This window comes from Anneissia japonica, unplaced genomic scaffold (genome assembly GCF_011630105.1).
Source record: "Anneissia japonica isolate Jap-2015-1 unplaced genomic scaffold, ASM1163010v1 scaffold522_len1101056_cov227, whole genome shotgun sequence".
NCBI lineage: Eukaryota > Metazoa > Echinodermata > Crinoidea > Comatulida > Comatulidae > Anneissia > Anneissia japonica.
The window spans coordinates 295,917-319,607 of record NW_022756123.1 but is presented as its reverse complement, the minus strand read 5'-3'; the positions used below and the strand labels follow the sequence as shown (position 1 = coordinate 319,607).

The following is a 23,691-nucleotide window of genomic DNA, read 5'->3' as shown; positions in this document are numbered from 1 at the left end:
TAGCCCTATTATTATTATTATTATTATTATTATTATTATTAGGCCTATTATTATTATTAAGCCTATTATTATTATTATTATTATATTATTATTATTTTTTTTGTATTATCATTATTAGGCCTATTATTATTATTATTATTATTATTATTATTTTTATTATTATTATTATTATTATTATTATTATTATTATTATTGTTATGTTACTAATACCTTAAGGGGGAATTAGACATTGGAGAAATTAGATAACAATTAAAAAAATAACGTTAAGAGGAAAATAACACAAAAGATATTCCCCTTAATAAGTCTTAAGTCTGACTTAGCGCATATTATTATTATTATTTATTATTATTATTATTATTATTATTATTATTATTATTATTATTATTATTATTATTATTATTATTATTATTATTATAGTCGACGTCGTCATCACTGTATATTCATCATCATCATTATTCTCATCATCATCATCATTATTTATTGTTAGGCCTATTTATTTTTTTTTTTGTTAGATTTAAATTGTGAGGAAGGTCAGGAAGCCTGTAGGCCTACGATCGATAACATGTGTATTCAAAGTACTTGGTTTTGTGACGGGTATTGCGACTGTCCCAAGAGCTGCTGGGACGAGTCTGACACTAAATGCGTATTCAACTGTAGCAATGGTAAAACAATACCAAAGAAACAGGTATGCGACTACTACAATCAATGCGGCGATAACAGCGATGAGTCACAAAAGAAATGTAATGATGTATTCTATGGTAAGATCGTCAATTTATCTTTATTCCCATAAAATAAAAAAATCCGTTTCCGGCTTTTTTAAAACTTATATCAAAAACGAGATTGTTGTCTCTTATTATGTTAAACTTGTCTCTTGGAGGAGCGTAGGGTGGTTCCCATCTGGGAGTGTGGGGTGTGAGAAAATTGTTGAAAATTGTGAAAATTAAATGCGGAACTTACAAAGGATCGGTGGTGTAACGAACATGCCAAAGGTCCGAGACAGGCACTGGGGTGGGGGCGGCAGGGCCCCCGTGGGGGTGTGGGGAATAGTCCCCAGCCGCTCCGGTGTTGGATTTTTTTTTTTGCGCGGACAGAGTTTGAGGCAAACGTCAATGAAATTTGATAATTCCAACGATCCACCCCTTTTTCCATATTTTCCCCAATTTTTTAAATATTCAAAAATCTATAATAATATTAAGAGCGTGGTAACGTTTCTAGTGTTTATTGCACATTTTTCTCCTGTGCAGATACCAGAGTCCGTTTTAATGTCGCAATCCACTGACAAAAAGTTTTTAGTTTCATTGTTATTGTTATTATGATTATTTTAATTTTATTTTATTGTTACTATTTTATTGTTATTTGCTTTATATCAATTAGCCAATATTATTTCTCTGTAAAGCGCATGGGGCAATGTGCAATACGCGCTATATAAATACAACATATTTATTATTATTATTATATGCGTTTATTATAAGTTTTTACTTTTTGTTTTATGGGGGTCAAATTGAGACAAGCTTCGCTTATATTTTTGTTCCTAATTAATTAATTTTAACGTTGTCCACTTTATTTATCATTTGATGTATTTGATTAATTAATTGAATAAATGTTAATTGAATTGCATGCGCAGTAACTAACTTGGTAGTTAATTATTGAACTGCCCATCCATGCGTGTAATGAAAAATAAAATCGCAATTTAGTGCACTCATGCTTTGAAACGTAGCCTATTTTTAAAATCTAAGAGGGCCATTTTCGGACATCTGATATTTTTATTTAAATATCTTGCTTACCTCAGCCCCAACCATGGTGGGGCTGAGGTAGTGGCCCCTTTTGGGGCTCGAGATAATCCTAATCGTAGAGCAGAACTGGGAGTGCAAGTTTGTTTAGAATCCACCCCTTCTCTATTCCACTGCATAACACCCTCATTTTTAAAAACAAGGCCTATTCACGGTTGATGTTAAGGTATCATCAATCTTAAGCCAGGCTCAGGTCTATACTGTAATAGGCATATAGACTTGTAGACCTATAATAGGGAATGGGTGGGATTGTCGTTGAAAAAATAATATGGGTCGGCCCGCCGCTGGTCTCAGCAAATAGGAACTGTCCACCAGCTTAAAAAGGTTGAATACCGGGGCCTAGGTGAAAGAAACGACAACCTACTCCCCTGGTTCATGGTCTCTTGCCGGGACCTAGCAAGAGCGTCGGAACCGTAACTGCCACATCGTCTATGGCCAGACCACTCTTCATTATAAATATATTACGTATATTTAAATAATTGTAAAAAGCATATATAACGTTAGATAACTTTATAAATAATTTGTATCAAATAGTTTTGAATGGTATAACGTTTAAAAAAGTGAAAGATGTGCCCCATTGCGCAGCGCTACTGCTTTGACGGCTTCTCATTGGATTCCGACAGAGGTCGCTACGCTTGTGACCTTTCCTGTGGTACCATTTTCTTGGTTTTTTTTTTGTTTTTTTTTTCGTGTGCTGTCCAATGGTCGTATACGTATCAAAGGAATATAGTTGGTTTATTTTTTTCTTGTTATCATATTCTTACAGATTGCGACCCGGTTGAATTCAAATGTGATAATAAGTTCTGCATTGATAAACGTCTACGTTGTAATAAGGTTAACGATTGTAAGGATAATAGTGATGAGCAGAACTGTAAGTATTAATATTATAAGCTAATTTATGATTTAAAAAAAATACATTATTGTGTTTACGATTGTTAAGTTGAATACTGTCCCTGGACAAAATTGGAAAGCAATTTTATACCGGCACTCATGCGCTCTACTCTCGTCGGCCGACGCGATTCTATAAACGCAACGTGACGACGCGAGGTGGCGACAGCTTTTATTGACAATCCGTTCAGAGTGACTGCCACCGACAATTAGCAGACGGCGTCGCGTCTTCTATCGCTCACATGAGCGGATTTGTTGGTTTCATCGGCCGAGGTCCGACGGTCGTACAACCATCGTACGACGCAGTAAGTACCCAGCTTTGGTATAATTCGAAAAAGACTCAGACTCATTACATTTTTTTAACAGATGCTCCAGGGGCATTAGTAAGTGGTTGAACTTGGGACTCGTCTGCATTTTGAGTCGCAACACCGGTATATCCTACATCATATGCTCGAGATCTAGCACAGTGTATTTTAAAATTCGAGAGTTTTTGTTTTGTTTTGTGATGCGAATAGAAACATTGAGCAATATGCCCTATACAAATGTAACTTGTTATCATCATCATCATCATCATCATCATCATCATCTGTTTTATGATTAATTGCAATATCATGTATGATTAATTACTGTCTTGGGCTATGTTCTCACACGGCTGCTAAAGGTTGGCAGGATCCGGGTCCTGCTAACCGTTACCTGCTGTGCGTCCATACTAGAAAATCCCGATCCGGATACCAAAAATATCATAATCGAATCACTGGCCAATAAGAAACTGGAAGTTGTAAACGCGTACGTGTGATTGGTTGATGATAGAAACGCGTTCAACTTGCTAACCGATAGCGCTTGCTAACCGTTAGCGGTATCCGGATACTGCTAACGGTTAGCGCTAACCGATCGGGCGTTCTCACGCAGGTGCTAACGGTTAGCGCTAACGGTTAGCTACCGATCCGGATACTAGGGCTCTCGTGAGAACCTGGCTATTATTACCTTGTAGGCACCTGCACTGATTTTCTCTGTGACAATGGAGAATGCACACAACAGTATGCGCGATGCAACGTTCTGGTAGAGTGCAGTGACAGTTCTGATGAGAAAGGATGTAACGAAACAGGTTTGTTGCTAAACACGCTTGGGCGAAGGTTGGTGGTGGGGAGGGGGACGGTGGGTGACAGGTGCCGCCATGGAATGGGGCACAGAAATTTGACTTTCTCTTACTTAAGTTATTTCTACTTCCTATAAACACTGAATAAAGAGAATTATAATATTTATTATTTTAGTGTAATAGTAGTAATAATAATAGAATCTGCCGTGGGAGCTGAGAGGGAATCAGCAACATCACTCAGAGGGGCTTATTTTATAAGCATATTTTGCTAAACCTCAATTCCCTGGAACACAAGACACTGCTAAAGAAGACCTTGAGGGACTACAAGTAAACAATAAACAGTAGTAGTTGTAGTAGCAGTAGAAGCAGCAGCAGTAGCAGCAGCAGCTGTAGTAATAATACGGCGTACTATTATTGATTAGCCCAGCAGGCGTAGAAATATATGTGTTCACATTATCGCACTTAGCACTAAGGACTTTTATGTGGTTTCACTAACTTGTCTAGAATACGTTTATCCGGACCATTCCCCTTTAAACTGGGATAGTGAATGGTATGTCAAATATGCAGACGTTCTGCCTTTGATTGGCAATGCGACAGCGTTTGAGAGTGTTTACACGGATTGGGGGTTTGAGAGAATCAAGGGAGAGTCGCCACCAGATTGGATCCGATTCTTAACTTACAGCAGTACTCCAGATTTCAGCGACCTCCAAGATATTCTTAAACTTACAAAACAAGAAATATCAGACTTTGGACATCAGGCTGAGCAAATGATCTTGCTGTGCACGTTTCATGGACAAAAATGCTCCGCTACAGAGTAAGTGAAAACTTTAAGAAAAATAAATGTTTGATCATGAAAAATAATCGATCATCTCAACCATCAACAATCTGGCATCAGTGATTATCGATCAATACCATCAATCAATGTTGATCATATTTCAATCATGCATTTAAATCAGTCAATCAGTCAATCGATCGATCAATCAATCAATTGATACTTGATATTCATATTTTATTTGCTGTTTGATTTGATTTGGAATAACGTTTACTTGGTACTTGACTGATGAATCAATTTATCATCAGTCGGTCGATCAATGATAATCTATTATTAATTAATAATCGCTGTTTATTCAAACGGTTATTAATAATCGGCCACTGACCATCAATCGATGATTAATCAATAAACGTCAACCCCAATAATCAATGACCGTCAATCAATGATCAACAATCAATAAACATTTATCAACAACCATCTATTAATAGCTTATCTTTCTGAATGGTGTCCTAAAGGAGAGGTTCGACTGCATATCGGATGATCATGCCTGTTAATTGCCTAAAGGCCAACTCAGACGCTGTCTGAGTTGGCCTTTACAGTGCCCCTAGTAAGCCCTAGGGGTACCATAGAGCACAAGTCGTTATTATATGTATGTTTCTAAAATATCAATTATTTTTTATTCCAGTGACTTCCACCAATTCCAACATGACAAATATGGAAACTGCTACACATTCAATGGCAACAAAGCCGATAAATCGTTTACTGCTAAATCATCACAACCTGGCGCTGAGTATGGTAGGTTTCCTGGCAGTTCATTTCAGAGAAAGCCGCTGTGCGAAAGAAAGCTTCGCTTATGTCGCCCTGTACTGGGGCTCGGTTCTGTAACTGACCGTCAACTAGTTGCCGGTAGCGCATATGTCGACTTTCAATCGCAATCGCGCAAATACAAGCAAATGCAAGGAACTGAGTAGAACTCTTAGTAGAACTTACCCAGAGCGCTTATGGCGCCGCCGACTAACTGAAACTGCTAGCAACTGGTTATTAGGTAGCTGCTCTGTCAAGGGAAATCAGCTTTCACGCGACTTTTACATAACATGATTAGGCCTACACTGACACATGCAATTAGATCAAGGACATTACGACCCAATAAACAGTTCAAATTTAACCCCTCCCCACTAAATCAAACTTTGTCCCCTTTTTTCTAAAACCCTTCTTACTTCTTCTTTCCCTAAACAATACAAACATTTACTCCTTCTCAAAACAAAACATCATAAAACTTAAACATCAAATGTAACATCAAAACAGTAATGGAAGTGACAAACTGAGACGCACCGTAGCAAGAGCATGGAATTGCATCTTGAGAAAATTTCCCGTACTGGGTTTAGTCTACAGCTGTTCGTGCTTTAAACAGGTCATTCCATTTGTAGAAAAAGCCTTTTAATAGAGAAAGTGTGCCCTTTTGGTTTGCCTATTGCCTAGGTCGAAACTTTATCAAATTGATTACAAGATCGAATTGTTACTTTTATTAATAGGCCTATAAGGAGTATAATGTTATCCCATTAATTCACCCATGTTTATGTTGTTCCTTTTGTTTTGAATTTGATTTACTTTTTTTCATATGGATGCACCATCAGGTATTGTCTGATGTGTGCCACTGATGGAAAATTGAATCCAATCAATATTATTATTATTATCATTATTATTATTATTATTATTATTATTATTATTATTATTATTATTATTATTATTATTATATTACACCATTGTATTTTACATAAGCCGCATCAAATTATTTTTGGTCGACGTAACTTCGTCATCGAGGTGCTTTGAGTCGTTTGAAAATAGAACATGTGCAACTGAGGGCAACTGGCGATTTTCAGTTGCTTTCCATCGCAAGGAGCGCTAAAGCCGGTTTTCCACTAGGCGAATTTATTCGCGCGAATCAAAGGCGTCGGTTCGGTTCCTGAGCTCTGATTGGTTGCGCACATTTTTCGCTTCGCAATAAGTAGAAACATTTCGAACTACCAATTTCGCTGAAGCGAAAACTCCGATAGAAATGTGAATGCGCATGAACGACGCTTTCGATTCGCGCGAATAATAATTCGCTTAGTGGAAAACCGGCTTTAAGCCTGTATTCCACTAGGCGAATTTATTCGCGCGAATCGAAGCTGCGGTTCATGCGCATGCGTATTCACATTCCTATCGGAGATTTTGCGAAGCGGAAAATGCGCAACCAATCAGAGCTGGGGAAGCGAACCGACGCTTTATTCTCGCGAATAAATTCGCCTAGTGGAAAAACAGCTTTATGTCGCCTTCAGTTGCGCGATTCTCAGCTGCTCGCAGATTGCACGCCAATTGCTGGCAAGTTGCCTAAGATGTGACGTTCACTCATCTCCCCTATTTTTGTCATCTACTTCACTCACTGCATCTATTCATCTCCATCATTTTTAAATTCCATTCCTTCTATTCATCTACTTTCATCCCTGGCCTATTTTATTCTACCTAATGATCTCACCGCAATCAATTTACTCCTTTTCGTTTTATCTAGTACTACATCTATTTATTCCATCTATTGTTTCTATATATTACCGTACATCTATTCATTACCTCAATAAAGGTTTAAAATTAACGCTGTTCACTGAACAGCACGAATACGTCAGCATATTTGGCCAGGATAGTGGCATTAAAGTATCGATTCATAACCAGAACGAAACACCGTTTCCAGAAGATAACGCAGTCACCGTTTCACCAGGAAGATCAACCTCCATAGGCATCAAAAAGGTTAGAGAAAAACAAATCCACTTAATGGCATCACATGTGACTCGAACTGATGTCCACATGATATGACAATGTGTATTTACATTATCATTTAAATTATTAACATTTATTATTATTTAATGCTGATGCTGTAATGATGATAAATAATGATATTAAAATCTGTATTATAATTACGCTTTTTTTTAAAGCTAACAATCACAATACTAAACCGATGACTACAAATAACGTATGCGATTCGAAATCTACCGGTCTGGAAAACTGTAACAACATAATTCATCGAAGTCTCTATCTCATGAAGTGAATATAATTCCAAATTTAAGCTTTAATTGAAGGAAAAAAATAATGACTTTTACAGTCGCTTTTTACCAGAGTAGCTGTCTCTCGCGACCACACGTCCTGCCGATGGCTGTTTACGTTGTGACTTTATGGAACGCCAAAAGAGTAACTCAAAACATAGTCGATTTTCAAGCACACTTGATTTTTAAGCACAGTCGATTAACAAAAACATAGTTGATTTCGTAAAGCATAGTCAGTTTTCGGCTTCTCATGAGTTACGATAAAACCTTGCTTTAGCTGCCCCTGACCAATGCTGTCTCATCTCATTTTAGTGGTTTCTAAATATGTTTATGCTATGAAAAATGACGTGAAACTGCTATCAAAACTTGTACCTAAACTACCACTGCATTTTTGACATTACGTAAAGAAAATAACCGAGCGAGATAACATGCAACATATGCAACCTATCTTTTTTTAGTGGTCCTTTGTTCTTTTTATCGTACGTTGATATACTAGAGGGCAAGCGCACCCTCTCGATAATAATACTAATAATAATAATAATAATAATAATATAATAATAATAGTAATAATAATAATATTAATAATAAATACTGTAATATAATAATACACATTCGTATTATTTTTCTACTTTATTTTTTATATTATTATTGATATCGATTATATGAATATTATTATCGTCATCATCTTCACTAATAAATATGCAACATCATCTCATCACTCACAATTCTATTTTGTTCTGTAAACAGGAAGAACGGATTCGAAAGAGCTCACCCTACGGCAACTGTTCAGAAGCATCTGCAGAAACGGATTTGATTTACAATTCAGAGAGTACGTCTACGATCCTGTCTCTTATACACATCTAGATGTGTATAAGAGACAGCCTCAATGTACACATACATATACATATATATTATTATTATTATCATTATCTTTTTATAGGCTTGTCTAAAGTCGTGTTATCAGATGAAGTTGGTTGATGTATGCAAATGCTCGGACACCGTCGTTTTCAACGGCAGCATAGAACCCTGTCATATATTAGATTTTGAGCAAGGTAGAATAACTCTAGATTACTTCCAACGCTTTTACATAAAGCCGGTCACGATTCTATGAACGACATGACGTCACGACGTTTTTAATAACCATCCGTTCAGAATATCACCAACAATCAGCAGGCGGCGTCAGGTCGTCTAGCGCTAAGGTAGCCTGAGTTCGAGGCCCTAATTTTGGGTTACTCACTCGTTATTGCGCTTAGTGTACGCCATACCTAATTTAATTAGCGTCCCATATTCGATCCTGGTACTGTCTGACATAGCATCTGAGAACGTATATGGCAAGCCGTTTTATCATATACCTCTGAATTAGTGTTAAGAGCAAATGCAACCTAAGGAGTACTGATGATCATGTTCGTCAAGAAGTCTGATGAAGTTAGCGTATTTTCCTCTACCTACTATTCCATGGAGATTATTTTCTACCGAGGTTTTTGAAATGCAGTCGCAACCACAAACCTCAATCAATGTGTGCAAAGGAGCATCGAAAGTCTTGAAAGAAAGAATTAGTATACGAAGGGCCACAAACCATCCCCAAACATGTCTATGAGGTCTACACGTCTTCAAGGCATATCCCTGGTTTGACCATGGAGGTATTTTTTTTATACCTCCATGGTTTGACGGACCTGGATGATGAAGCTATTAGGTGGCTAAAGATAAAGCGGCCCCAGTGGTTTTGGATCCCGTTTTGGATTGTAACAAACGAACAACCAGAAAAAATATTGATATAGAACTCACCATACAGATAGACGCATACACCGTTTGGTGTGTTTGTTTATTTGCATTGACTTGACATAGGTATACGTAGCTTAAACTACGAGATGGCATATTGTCTTTATATTATTTAGTGTAGTGTTGCACATTTTAATTTTGTTTTCATTTTTTAAACAATATAGAACGTTGCCGACAGCTGGTTAAATATCTCCACTCGCAAAAGCGGATAGAATGTAACTGCCCTTTTCCTTGTAGGTAAGTTGGAACCAGTGACACTTTTAAATGAGATTAATATCTTATGATGTACTCTTGTAACATCAAAAACATTCATGGCACGTTATAGTTTCTTTGTAATTTTCAGTGAAATTGTGTATGATAAAACGGTCTCTCAATCTCTCTGGCCTTCTGACAACTACCTGGTACGTTATTATTTTATTCAAATTTACACCATCATTCCTATGTTATTAACGACATTCAGCAGTACATCCTCCTACCACTATTTTTTTGCCATCTAATCCTTAAGTTTTCTTCGACACAAAGTTTTGCATTCACCCAACATAGACGACATCCTACCAACTGGGACCTCCTCATCATTCAAGTCGAAGTAATTCATTTGTGTAGGGCTAATTTTCGACACACTCACGCCCACAAAAATGTAATGTACAGTAATACACCTCTTTCTTAATTCAAACTAAATTATTTTATCGTTTATAGAAAACTTTTCTTGATAGCATTTACGTCATCAATCCGAAATTCAGAGAGTACGTCTACGATCTCACCACGGCACAGTAAGACAAATTATATTTGTTTAAGATAGACTATATCAACAATTACAAACTTAACCTGCATAGTATCTCAAAACATGATATATGATAATATGGTATGATAAGACATGATCTGACATGATGTGACAATATGATCTGATCTGCTAAGATATATGGTGTGACAATGTATGATCAGATGATATGTGATGTGGCAGTATATGATATGATATATGTGACAGTATATGATTTGAAATGATATGACATTATGATAATTATGTGACAATATGATCAGATATGATATATGATGTGACAGTAGGCCTATATTATCTGATATGATACATGATGTGACAATAATGATCTGATATGATACATGATGTGACAATAATGATCTGATATGATACATGATGTGACAATAATGATCTGATATGATACATGATGTGACAATATGATCAGATAATATATGATGTGACAGTATATGATATGATATGATATATGGCGTGACAATATATGATCTGATATGATATATGACTGATGTAGTATATTATCTGATATGATATATGATAGGACAATATATGACATGATATGATGATGTGACGGTACAGTATATGATTTGAAATTATATATGATGTGACAATATATGATCTGATATGATATATGACTGATGTGACAGTATATTATCTGATATGATATATGACGGGACAATATATGACATGATATGATGATGTGACGGTACAGTATATGATTTGAAATTATATATGATGTGACAATATATGATCTGATATAATATGATGTGACATTATATGATTTGATATGATACATTGTGATGTGACAATATATGATTTGTTATGATATATGATGTGACAATACTGTAATGATATGATGATATATAGATAAGATATGATATGATAATTATGATATTCATAATTGTATTTAACTCAAGTCAGAGACTAATAGGTAACAATATGAATGATATGATATGAGATACCGTATTATATTTATGGCATGATATGATTATTGTGTGCTATAATATGGCCACGGAAATACAGCTTTTGTAAGCATCAACATTATTGCACTGAATAAAGGATACTTAATACTCAAAGAATGTTTATTCCAATGCAATAACATTATTGAAATATAAAGAAGCCTAATTTCCATCAAATATATTATAATATTTATATTTAACTACAACACAAGTAATGTTATTAATGTCAAATATATATTATTCAAACAGGCGAAATCTTGTTCGATTTGAGGTGTATTTTGAGGACCTTTCTTACGTGTCCATATCCGAAAATCCTGCTTACAGTGTAAGTATACGTCGTGTTCCTTAAATTTAATTTTTTCACTAGCAATAATCACAGAAACTTTGAGTCCGAGCTACAGCCAATGGCTGCCCACCACCCTCTCTGTGAGTCCGAGCTACAGCCAATGGCTGCCCACCACCCTCTCTGTGAGTCCGAGCTACAGCCAATGGCTGTCCACCACCCTCCCTGTGAGTCCGAGCTACATCCAATGGCTGCCCACCACCCTCTCTGTGAGTCCGAGCTACAGCCAATGGCTGCCCACCACCCTCTCTGTCAGTCCGTGCTACAGCCAATGGCTGTCCACCACCCTCTCTGTCAGTCCGAGCTACAGCCAATGGCTGCCCATCACCCTCTTTAAAAAAAATGCCTCAAATATTGTAAACCAAACGGTAAGAAAGTAGCACTGTGAGATTATTTGAGAATTTTTTTTTTAACAAGCTTTTGTTTATTTTTATATAAAATTATTATTATGGTACCGTATATATAAATTAGTACAGTACATCAAATTGTTGATGATGAGAAAATAAATGATGAAGAAAATGATAAATGCAGGTATTAAAATATATTAATGGCATCACAGCAGTCAGCCATGATGTATGTGTATGTATTTATGTGTATGTGTGTATATATGTATATATATGCATATGTATATATATATATGTATGTATATGTGTGTATGTGTATATATATACATATATATATGTATATATATATATATGTATATATATATATATATATTTGACATATATATTTATTATTTATTATTATGGTACCGTATATATAAATTAGTACAGTACACCAACTGTCTCTTATACACATCTCACTACTCCTGTAATGAATATATATATNNNNAACAATTGAAAAAAAAAACAAAAATAACGAAAAAATGAAATAAAAGTAGGTGAAATCCACACAAAAGAGAGAAAAAAAAGCTTTGTTGTACATTGTACACCACTTTACCTAAACCAAATATCTGTGTCTGCTCAGAGCCCAACATTATTGACCTTAAAGTTATTGACGAAGAAGAAATCATATGCGCATTTCTAAACTTTTCAATAATTTAATTTTACAATTTAAATCATTTATTCACTAGAAGTACAAGAACGCTGCACAAAAGAAAGATTGTATTTAAATACAATTACAATTGCTTACTGATTATTAGTATGGCTCCCCGAATAATTTATTATCACGTTTTAGTGGGAAGGTCTGTTTGGTGATATTGGAGGAACGCTTGGACTGTATATTGGTTTGTCGCTGCTCACGGTAGTCGAGTTTTTCGAGTTCTTCATGGATATACTGCTGCTGGGGTTCAAGAAAGTGTTCAAGAGGAACAAGGTACTCAGTACAACGGAGATTTGAATGGAGATTCCAATAGATTACCAAAAGCGCAACACCTCAACGCGATTATTGGATTCCGTTACCGATACGACGAAACTCGTTTATTGAACAGTATTTGCGTTTTCAATTTCAATCTAAATATTTTAGGCGTTGTAGACAAAAAAATAATTTTCATTTTGCTATTTAACTCAAATTATTCATGCGATTATTATGGATTCATGTAGGATATTGTTTTTAAAACTACAATATAGATAACTTTTATTAGGGTATAACTAAAGTATAATATAAAAAAAAAAATTCAAACGATTTTGAAACTTAAACTGGTCTTACTTTACAGTACTTTACAGGCTATCGTATCCCATCTCATCCGCGATGCATCGTCAGACCAACTGGTCTGGTGGTGAAGAACAAGTCCAGTTGTTTAGTTTCAAAATCGTTCGTGTATTTACTGCTACCTGCAGATGACTGATATATAAAACTGACTGATGTTTAGTATTTATATGCTAATATTTGTTTTTGATTATACCATAATGTCATTTTGAATATAATCATCATAAGTCTTAGGCTTACCTACACTTGCATGCTATAGCAATGACTATAACACTAAAAGACCCAGAAAAAAGACGCAGGTGTGTTGAAGGGTAGGCCTTAAAACTGAACTAGAAAGATGATACGTTTTTAGAGGAATTTTTGATATGTCATTAGCAATAGAATACACTTTTAAAATGGTTTTCTCTTTGCCAATTTTTTATGTACGATTTACCGCTTTAGTAGCGTGACGTCAGTGTAAGGTACCGTACTGTAACCAAAAATCGCGGCGCTATACGATCCTTGGTTACAGACCCGTATGGTTACAGGTTACAGTACCTTACACTGGCGTCACATTGCTAAAGGGGCAAAATCGTAATAGCCTATAACTTCATAAAAAAATGCCATTAAACGATTTTAAAGTTGATTCTGTTACTAGTGACATACAAAAATTCTTTCTATAAAAAACAAATCTAGTTCCCTTTTAATAGATATAAATTATATATAGGCCTATTTGTGTGTATGGTTTATAGTAGGCCCATAATATAGGCTTTATAGTGATGTCGGATAATTTCTAATAAATAAAATATATCGTGCAACTTTTAAAACAAATTCAATGCTGCTTTTAATACCGTAAATGTTTTGTGCTTTTGCATATTCTTCAGGATCACAGCATCGTAAAAGCATCTTGCGCTTCACATCATACTTGATCGGTATTTAATAACTTATAAATATGATATACTCTTATTATAAACAAAAAATGTATTCGATAAAAGTTTGTGTCTCGTTATTTTGTTGGTTACGGTGTGTTTTAGGTTCTTTGGCATAATATACTGGTCTAATACTTCATTAATTTTATGGTATTTTAAAATTAGGCCTATTATCTTTTTTATTTTTTCTATTGGAGGGTGGGGTGAATGGAATGGAAGCGTGTGTGAGGAACTGGTAGAGTGATCCACCAATTCGCGGTTTTTGGTTTGCATATCCATTTACCAATATTTTAAGATAATGATATATGATCTGCCGAGAAATTTGATAATGGTGTCTTTAATTGATTGCCGCAGTTTAATAATCAATTGGTGTGTTAGTGACGATATTGTCAAGGTGTACACATAACGGCTGTCAATGATTGGTCAGTGCGCCTACTTCTATCGAAACATTTTCGCCTATTGTCGGCAACGAATAAGAAAGAATTGAGCACATCTCTAAGAACAGAGTTCCTGGCTTTTTTACGGAGTTAAACACCAATGATAAGGATATGGATGACAAAAAGTCAATTTTAGAAATAACATCAAAATTCGGCTCTGGGACCTCTTCGCATGGAATCCCGAGGATTGCGGCCGCCAAATCATGGCACGGACGTATACTGTGGAGCTTTTTGTTTCTGACTTGTATGGTCATATTTGTGTGGCAGGCATATCTACTGGTTAATGCTTATTTGGGGTATGACGTTGCTATATCCGTAAGTACAGCCACTTTACACGTGCTGTTTTATTATTTATTATTATTATTATTATTATTATTATTATTATTATTATTATTATTATTATTATTATTATTATTATTTATATTAGTAGGCATATTATTATTAGTATTATTCTTCTTCTTATTATTATTATTGTCATCATCATCATCATCATTTTGCTCCGCCCCTGTTGAATTTTAATTTAAATTCCTAGTTCGTTAGGTTAGCCATTCAAAGATTACCGTTGTTGTTTTTTATGTTAACTTGGATTCCAATAAAGGGACAAGGTTAAAAAAAATATTAAACTATTTTGAGGGACCGAAATAATATTTCGTTCCCTACGAAATGATATTTCGTGGGAACGAAATATTTCGAGATATTTGAAAAGCAGGATATTTAGTGCATGTTATCGTAGGTTTCTTATTTCCTTATACCGCCGTTTAGGGGCTCCGTACATTGTTGACTCAATTATTAAAGAGAAACAGTTGCTGAGATGACGAATCTGTCAAGAAGCCTTGCCGCATGTTATGTTTTTTAAAAAAAGTACACAATAGGATAGGCTAATAATGCAACGCTTCTGGATTTCTTTATTTAACTATTTACACAATGTAAAAAGCGCAAGATAAAAAAAATAATAAAATTTGCGGTTTTATCCGATTTTGTTGTCATCAAATAATAGTCGCTGGACGATAAAATCGTCGAATGTGATCGCCGAATACGTACGTAATATTAATTTACAACAAAATATTAAGGCGGGGCAAAAATATTTCCTTATATTTTTGTCGGTCTGTGACCCCAAAAAACAACATTTTTTAGGTTTATTAAGTCATGCAGCTTTCAACCATTGTGAAATTCATAAAACTATTGAAGCTATAGACTTATTTATTCATATTTTTATTACATTAATTTTAGTCGGTCTGTGACCAAATTAGTCGGTCTGTGACCAATGATATTACAATAATCTTTAAGCAAACATTTTACTGTAAAGTTGGTTATATTCAATAAACAAAATTAAAATGACAAAAGACATGGGCATGGGAAAGGTTCTAAGGACATAAAGTGGTTTATTTGAAAATAACAATAATTTGAGTTCTCAACGACCACCAAATTGGGTATATTAAACATGTGACTAAGTAGTTGGAAGCTGAGTGGGTAAAATCTTTCAAATACATAAAGCTGTAGTTTATCATTCAGTATTGATCTTGATTTCAACATTTAAATACTCTATAGTTACTATTCACTATGCCATTAACCAGTGGAGGCGTCACCGGGGTGGGGGGAAGGGGCGGGGAATTTTCTTTGTCGGAAGGCCGGGACCCCCTGTCTTTCGACGAACGACTAGGTCGTCGGACCAAAATTTTTTTAAATAATAATTTTCCAATCCAAATAACGCTATCTTGATTGCCAATCCCAAATATTGTGGTCTAAAAACACATTTAGGGTTAAATTAAGCCATAAAAACTCCCTTCAAGAACCCTAACAGAGATTTTTTTTTGTTTCGGGCTATCGACCAAGGCTTTGTCGTCGCTTTGGTTCGGACCCCTGCATCAGACACGTCGGACCCCTTGTTGCCAAACATCTGGCGCCACCATTGCCATTAAAGTCTAAAGAAAAAAACCATGCTATTCATTTCAAAGGCAACCATAGATGGAAAATGGAGCATGTTTGATGGTCGAGGATGTGAAAACACTTCCAGGTGACCCATAATGCATAAAATGCATTTCATAATTTTCTTGGTTTAATTAATATGCCTTTTTTCATTAAGTACTAGAGTATTTATTAACTGGGTCAGATCAATTAACATCCAAGCAATCATGATTTTGCTTAAGACTATTTTCTGTGACGTTTATTAGGTAAATAATACCATTCTTAGTATGTTAAATAATCTGATTTTATTACAAAATAAATTTTTGTTTACTATAAGGAATTAAGTTATGCTTTTTTATATACAATGTTTGGTAACAAGTTTTTAGTATTGAATTTTATATATAAAGTGTTTTCTCCTTTTAATGTGCCAGATTCCATCATATACTATCATGCAAATCGACAGGTAGTCCACCGGAAATACGGATTTGAAGCACCAAAGTTGGACATAATTGCAACAAAACGTTTTTTTTATGATTATATATAGTTAAATTTTATATCTACAACATACAAAAAGTTTACCAAAATATACCCATGGGAAAGGTGATTTTTATAGCAAAGAAAACTGAACTATTTCACTGGGCTTATACGCCCTGCCAAGGATGTGAGTGCTGTGCCTTGGTTACGAAGCGCTTTTATTTGATTTGCCGCTGACGCTGTTGATTGGTTAACATAGCTTCAACAGTCTGCGCGTACTCATTTACGCAACACACGTACGTACGTACGCAACGACGTACGTCACGTCCCAGAATGTAAACACGGAAATTGTTAGATATTATAGTAACCTCTGTAATATTTAAATTCAGGGTAGATGGATCTACAACAATAATCCAATTTTAATTTTAAATACAATGATAGGTACGATTAATTGACAAATAGTGAGGCCTGCCCAGTGTGTGCCGACCCAGCTGAGACTCAGGAGTCGGAAAAAAAAGTATGTGATCTTACATCAATAGGCCCTATATAGGAATAGTCCTATTATTATATTTTCTTACCTAAAAACACCAATTAAAATTTTATAGCTAATACAATAAAACAAATATATTTGCAAATAGTGTAAAATAATTGTTGATATTTTAAAAAGTATAATAATGACTCTGATAAATGATTTATTTGAAATAGGCCTACTATTCTACTCTCTTCATATAAAAAAAATGTTGGAAATCACGTAAATTCAGGATTTGGTGCCGAATTACTGTATAATGCCTGTATAATGCCTTGTCTTCTGGTAAATAGCATGGACGGGGTGACAGGCGACACGTACCCCAACTATTTTAAGGGGGTGGTCCCCATCACGTTCCTAAGGAAGTCAAGAATATACCTGGAAATTGTAGAATTGAACTGCATAAATGACCAGATTTTAACGAAAGACCACTTTACAGGCAGATAACATCTTATTTTATAACAAGATACCGGTGTTTTATGTCCACAAACATCTGAATTAACTGTAATACATGACTCGAGTGCGTGCCTTTATTATACAAGTATGACAAATATTGTGTAAATATAAATTGGTTTTCGGCTCATGAAGTAGGTAAAGTAGATAAATCGAACACAATTATGTTGTTATATTTCTATTATCGCAGCGATTCATATTAGATACAAGATACAAGGTAGCTTTATTGTCAAATTAAAATATGAAATTAGTTTTTCTCATGGCAACAAAAGTACATAAACAACAGAGAAACATACGATCAATGATGATTAATTTTACATCACATGTACAGTATTAATTAGATCTCTATGTTTGCCGAAAATCGTTAATAAGAGATCACGAGAAATTTGTTGACGCTTTATTTTGCCTGGTGATGTGATTGAAGATGAATTTTACTACTGTATATAAAAGTGTCTTCCCATCTAGGTACTATTTTATATTTCTTTTTAACCTCAGTCCCAACCACGTACGGCTGAAGTAGAGCTAAGAAAATGTATGATTACTGCACCTGTAGACAAAAATTTGAATATATTATTTTTTTCTCAATATTTTTTATAATTTTAAAAAGGCCCCCCCCCCTAAATTGGCTACTGCTATCGATCGAATATCTGGAGAAAGAAATCTTGTTTGTTTTTACTCAGTGTACCAGCTGATTATAACTCAAGAAAATACCGATAGCCATGACTGAATTTTACTGAATGAACTTTAATATGGTTGGCAATGGTGGTGGGGTGTGGGGTGGGGGGAGGCAGACAGGCAAGTAAAAAATGGAAATTATAGATGGTTGATGTCCAACACTTATAATTGACAAATAAAAAGGTTAAGGAACTGAAATTTTATTAATATTTATTTGGCATATAATTATGCATGCATGACATGCGGTCTAACTGTTATACAGTCATAATAAAATCTATTTATAATATACTATTAACTTATTAATTCTACGATCGGCAACCCATGGGTCGTAACCCAAGTTTGGGCCGTGAGCGAATTTTTGAGGCTAAGTAGAATATGCAGACGCAAAAGGCGCCCTTCCTTTTCCACTAATGAAGGAAAACTTTTTCACTAAGAGTGCGTCCGGCCATGCGATTCTGCGCTGTATTGTTGTTTTATTCCTTACGGATTCATGATTATGCTTTAATTGTTTTGTGTATTATTTGGATAATAGCAACGATTTCTACCGCCACCAATAAGGTTATGGATTCACCGATGTCACTGTCTGGGTGTCTATTCCAGTTTGTTTTTATATCTAGTATCTTTGTTGAGAATTGATAATAAAATACGCGACGACTTGGTAACGAAAGTTTGGAACAAATTTGTTTAGATCCAGCTGTAGGGGGTGTCCCATTTTTCCTACTCTCACCATGCATTTCGGTGGAAGACGGTGGAACACTTTTTTTGTGTGGAGAACTCTATCTTGTATTTCTAGTATCTTTAAGTTTACGCACAGACGCACTAGCATGTACAAACCTTCCGTGCAATCAGTCACTGTCTATCATCCGGTGTGCTCTCAGGCCACCATGCAGGATCACAGTGACTGCACTAACTAGCGGTGTGTTCATATCTCCATTGACGACACCCGTTGAGTAGACTTACACCTTTAATAAAGTACAGTTTTTGTGTAGATGACACCCAAAAATTATTCGCGTCCCCACCGAGTAGGGCCCTCACCCAGTCGGGCCTCACCCAGCCAGGGTCCCACCAAGTCTCCACCCCAATCACACTCAAACAGTTATAAATCTCCTTCTTTTGTGAGCTAGTTCCCCCTCAGCTATCCACTGGTCAGTAGGTGAGGGGTGAAGACTGGGGAACATTACCACCCACCCCCCCCCTTTCCAAACCATAATACCCATCCTAAACACGGAATTCAAAATGATTATATATTTTCAGAATTCAAAGATTTTAAAATTTTATACTGGGAAATATTGTACACTGATGGAGGGTCTATACCAGGTCAGCCCCCACCATGGTTAGGGCTTACACTTCGTCATATGCACGACATGGCATAAAAATCACACCCGTTGAGTTAAAAATCGTATATAAATCATCAAGTAATGCATCATCCGTAGCACTAGCCATGGTGCTTTGCCCTTGATTAGCTATAAATCTATCTAACTATATAAGGCTAGGCTATTACCTAGGTTCGGTACCTTCCACTTTATCTAGCTTGCAACAATGTAATACTTCCGTGTGAAAGTGGATGAGACCATTATATAAGAGGTTTACTGTTTTATTTCTACTGTTTCGAACAGTCTTGTACATTATTATTATTATTAATGATATTAATTTTGTATTATTATTTATTATTATTATTATTATTATTATTATTATTATTATTATTATTATTATTATTATTATTATTATTATTTATATTAGTAGGCATATTATTATTAGTATTATTCTTCTTCTTATTATTATTATTGTCATCATCATCATCATCATTTTGCTCCGCCCCTGTTGAATTTTAATTTAAATTCCTAGTTCGTTAGGTTAGCCATTCAAAGATTACCGTTGTTGTTTTTTATGTTAACTTGGATTCCAATAAAGGGACAAGGTTAAAAAAAATATTAAACTATTTTGAGGGACCGAAATAATATTTCGTTCCCTACGAAATGATATTTCGTGGGAACGAAATATTTCGAGATATTTGAAAAGCAGGATATTTAGTGCATGTTATCGTAGGTTTCTTATTTCCTTATACCGCCGTTTAGGGGCTCCGTACATTGTTGACTCAATTATTAAAGAGAAACAGTTGCTGAGATGACGAATCTGTCAAGAAGCCTTGCCGCATGTTATGTTTTTTAAAAAAAGTACACAATAGGATAGGCTAATAATGCAACGCTTCTGGATTTCATTATTTAACTATTTACACAATGTAAAAAGCGCAAGATAAAAAAAATAATAAAATTTGCGGTTTTATCCGATTTTGTTGTCATCAAATGATAGTCGCTGGACGATAAAATCGTCGAATGTGATCGCCGAATGATGTAGCCCTCAAATGCCAGAATGATAATGTCGCAGCCAAATACTATTTGTGCCGAATGTGAAGCCGCCGCCAAAAGCATTGCTGGCGTATCATATACGAAATATTATTTCGAGGGAACGAAATTTTATTTCGAAAGAACGAAATATTATTACTAGGGAAAGAAATAATATTTCGAGGGAACGAAATGTTTTTGCGAGGAAACGAAATATTATTTGTTGATCCATGTCAATTTGTATATCGTGTTAAAAGAGAAGTAGTAATTACACTTCTACATCCTATACATAGGCATATGCCTAAGATCTTAGACAAACTTAAATCCGTACGCAAGAACATTGCAAGTTGTCTATGTGCTTAGGCCCACCTAGCCAAATTGGAAGGCTAGAGCCTAGGGCTAGCTCAGGCTTGGTAAGTAGTTTTAGGTGACCAGGGGAGGATTTAGAGGTGGGGAGAGGCGGATATAAAAAAAGAAGAGATAATTGTTATATGGATACTCTATTCCAAAAGAAAGTTTGATTGATTGATTGATTGATATCGTGTGTACGTCACTTCCCTCAGTGGATAACTACAAAGAAGTTTACGTACAGACGCACTAGCATGTACAAACCTTCCGTGCAACCCAGTCGGGCCCCACCCAGCCAGGGTCCCACCAAGTCTCCACCCCAATCACACTCAAACAGTTATAAATCACCTTGAGCTAGTTCCCCCTGACCTATCCACTGGTCAGTAGGTGAGGGGTGAAGACTGGGGAACATTACCAAACCATAATACCCATCCTAAACACGGAATTCAAAATAATTATATATTTTCAGAATTCAAAGATTTTAAAATTTTATACTGGGAAATATTGCACCATAGGGAGGCTGTGCTTTTACTGCGTAGCGTAAAAGGAGTGATTATAGTTTTCACTGATGGAGGGTCTATACCAGGTCAGCCCCACCATGGTTAGGGCTGAGGTGAGAAAATTTATGATTATATCAACTCTAGCTTGACAGAATGATACTCACACAGGCTTAAAATTTCTTTTTATCTCCATTTTTAAAAAATAAATGTTTCCCTTAGGCCTAATCTACCCATTCGCACATGTTACATAACGCGTGCTCGTCTGATCACTGAACAACCATGTTATACCAACAAACATGATGATAAACATAAAATTATTAATAATAGGAATAAGCCTCCGTATTCATTCTGTAGCTACGTCTTCAAGGGACAACACGTGTTCCAACACTCTATCTGTTTCAAGTTTTATAACTGCAATTTGTTCAGATACTTATATCGACACACGATTGCAGTAGGCCCCCTAAATATCATCACAATCACCGTATTGTTATTATCGTTTCCTTAAAGCCAGGCCCCGGAGCTTGGCTATAAACTTAAAATGTTAAGTTCATTATGAATATGTTATTATATTCAAAAAAATATTTCATTGTTGGGGAAGTGAGGGCCCCTACATTTCGGGGTCCCTCCGGACATTCAGGTTGAATTCACTGGTTTCACTTGATGCTTGTACTCACGCATGAACAGTGAAAATTGACTCTCATTAGATTACATTCATTTATTCATTCTCTCTATTTTGCTCCAATGAGGAGCTCTAGGAGGCCTTCCCTGCTGTCGTTAGGGCCAACAATATATAAATATACAATATAAACACAGTAAAAATTTACGCACTTGTTCGATCACTAGAAATTAATATAATAAAAAATTAAAATTAAAAAAGATCGAAAGGTTCGAAAGAGGGAGACAAGAACACAATATCAAAATACCTATATACAGCAACATGAATCTAATAGATAGGCTAATTGAGAAATTGAATAAAAATGTCATATAAAATATGACCGTGGGAGACTGTAAATCAGTAGATTAAACATTTCCAAATTATTCGACAATGGTTCTTTAAAATTGATTTAATGACATATTAGGACGTTTGTGGTGGTCATAGTTTAAATTATTCCACAATAATTATATTCGGTTTTGGGTTTTTGGGATTAACGAATTTGAATTACCATGACGAAAATTATAATTGAAGTTATTTTATTGAACTAAATTTGTAAGGTAAGTTGGTTGGAGCCCTTTCAGTTAAAATTTCAAATACGATAATCAAGCATTCCAATCCATTTCTTTTTGATAAAGATGCCCAGTTTGCTAAATTCAGTGCTTCTTTACTGGTCCTAGTATACGCCACATGTAATTTTTACTGCCTATTTTGAATGGTTTTTTTTTTTATTTTTTTTTATTTTTTTTTATGAAAGATGATTTGCAGTTTTCCCACATTGAAATACAATAGACCTATATTGAATGAGATATAATAATATAGAATAAAATATTCTTATATAATATTAAGCTTAACAATGATTCCCATTTTTAACAATTCTTGCAATATTTTTAGATAAAAGTGAGCAATATAGAAGGACGTGAAATCGTTTTCCCGGCAGTGACTGTGTGCAACACGAACCCTGTGCGAAAGTCGCAAATCAAAGACTCGTCACACTTTATACTAGCTGACCTGGAGCAATACTCACAAGGATTGCAGTATTACGGTAATAAATCGTTGATCGATACTATACACAGTACCCCAAATATTTTTGGATTTAGGCGAACTCATTCATATATATTAATTGATCGATTGATTGGTTGATTGGTAACATTGGTTGATTAGTCACATAGGTTGATTGATTGATTGGTTAATTGATTAATTTGATCTACTAGTTGATTGATTGATTAATTAATTAATTTATTAATTGGTTGGTTGACTGACTGAGCGACTGACTGAGTGAGTGACTGACTGATTGATTGATTGATTGGTTGGTTAATTGACTGATTAGTTGATTGATTGATTGAGTGATTGA

The 23,691-nt window shown here is 35.2% G+C and overlaps 2 protein-coding genes across 2 annotated transcripts in view; both read left to right on the top strand.

Moving 5' to 3' along the window:
• The window catches only part of LOC117124026 (degenerin mec-10-like), a 16,553-nt gene extending 2,489 nt beyond the window's left edge, over positions 1-14,064 (top strand). Inside the window, exons 6-18 of the mRNA XM_033270148.1 lie at positions 513-758; positions 2,557-2,661; positions 3,670-3,783; positions 4,279-4,588; positions 5,232-5,341; positions 7,164-7,327; positions 8,368-8,469; positions 8,561-8,672; positions 9,564-9,636; positions 9,725-9,800; positions 10,096-10,169; positions 11,377-11,452; positions 12,647-14,064. Of these exons, the coding sequence (XP_033126039.1) occupies positions 513-758; positions 2,557-2,661; positions 3,670-3,783; positions 4,279-4,588; positions 5,232-5,341; positions 7,164-7,327; positions 8,368-8,469; positions 8,561-8,672; positions 9,564-9,636; positions 9,725-9,800; positions 10,096-10,169; positions 11,377-11,452; positions 12,647-12,808 (1,724 nt within the window). The 3' untranslated portion in view covers positions 12,809-14,064. The remainder of the gene's footprint in view (positions 1-512; positions 759-2,556; positions 2,662-3,669; positions 3,784-4,278; positions 4,589-5,231; positions 5,342-7,163; positions 7,328-8,367; positions 8,470-8,560; positions 8,673-9,563; positions 9,637-9,724; positions 9,801-10,095; positions 10,170-11,376; positions 11,453-12,646) is intronic.
• Positions 14,065-14,526: 462 nt separating this feature from the next.
• LOC117124025 (degenerin mec-10-like) overlaps positions 14,527-23,691 on the top strand; it is a 23,083-nt gene continuing 13,918 nt past the window's right edge. The window contains exons 1-2 of the mRNA XM_033270147.1: positions 14,527-14,777; positions 23,232-23,382. Coding sequence (XP_033126038.1) covers positions 14,574-14,777; positions 23,232-23,382 — 355 coding nt within the window. The 5' untranslated portion in view covers positions 14,527-14,573. The remainder of the gene's footprint in view (positions 14,778-23,231; positions 23,383-23,691) is intronic.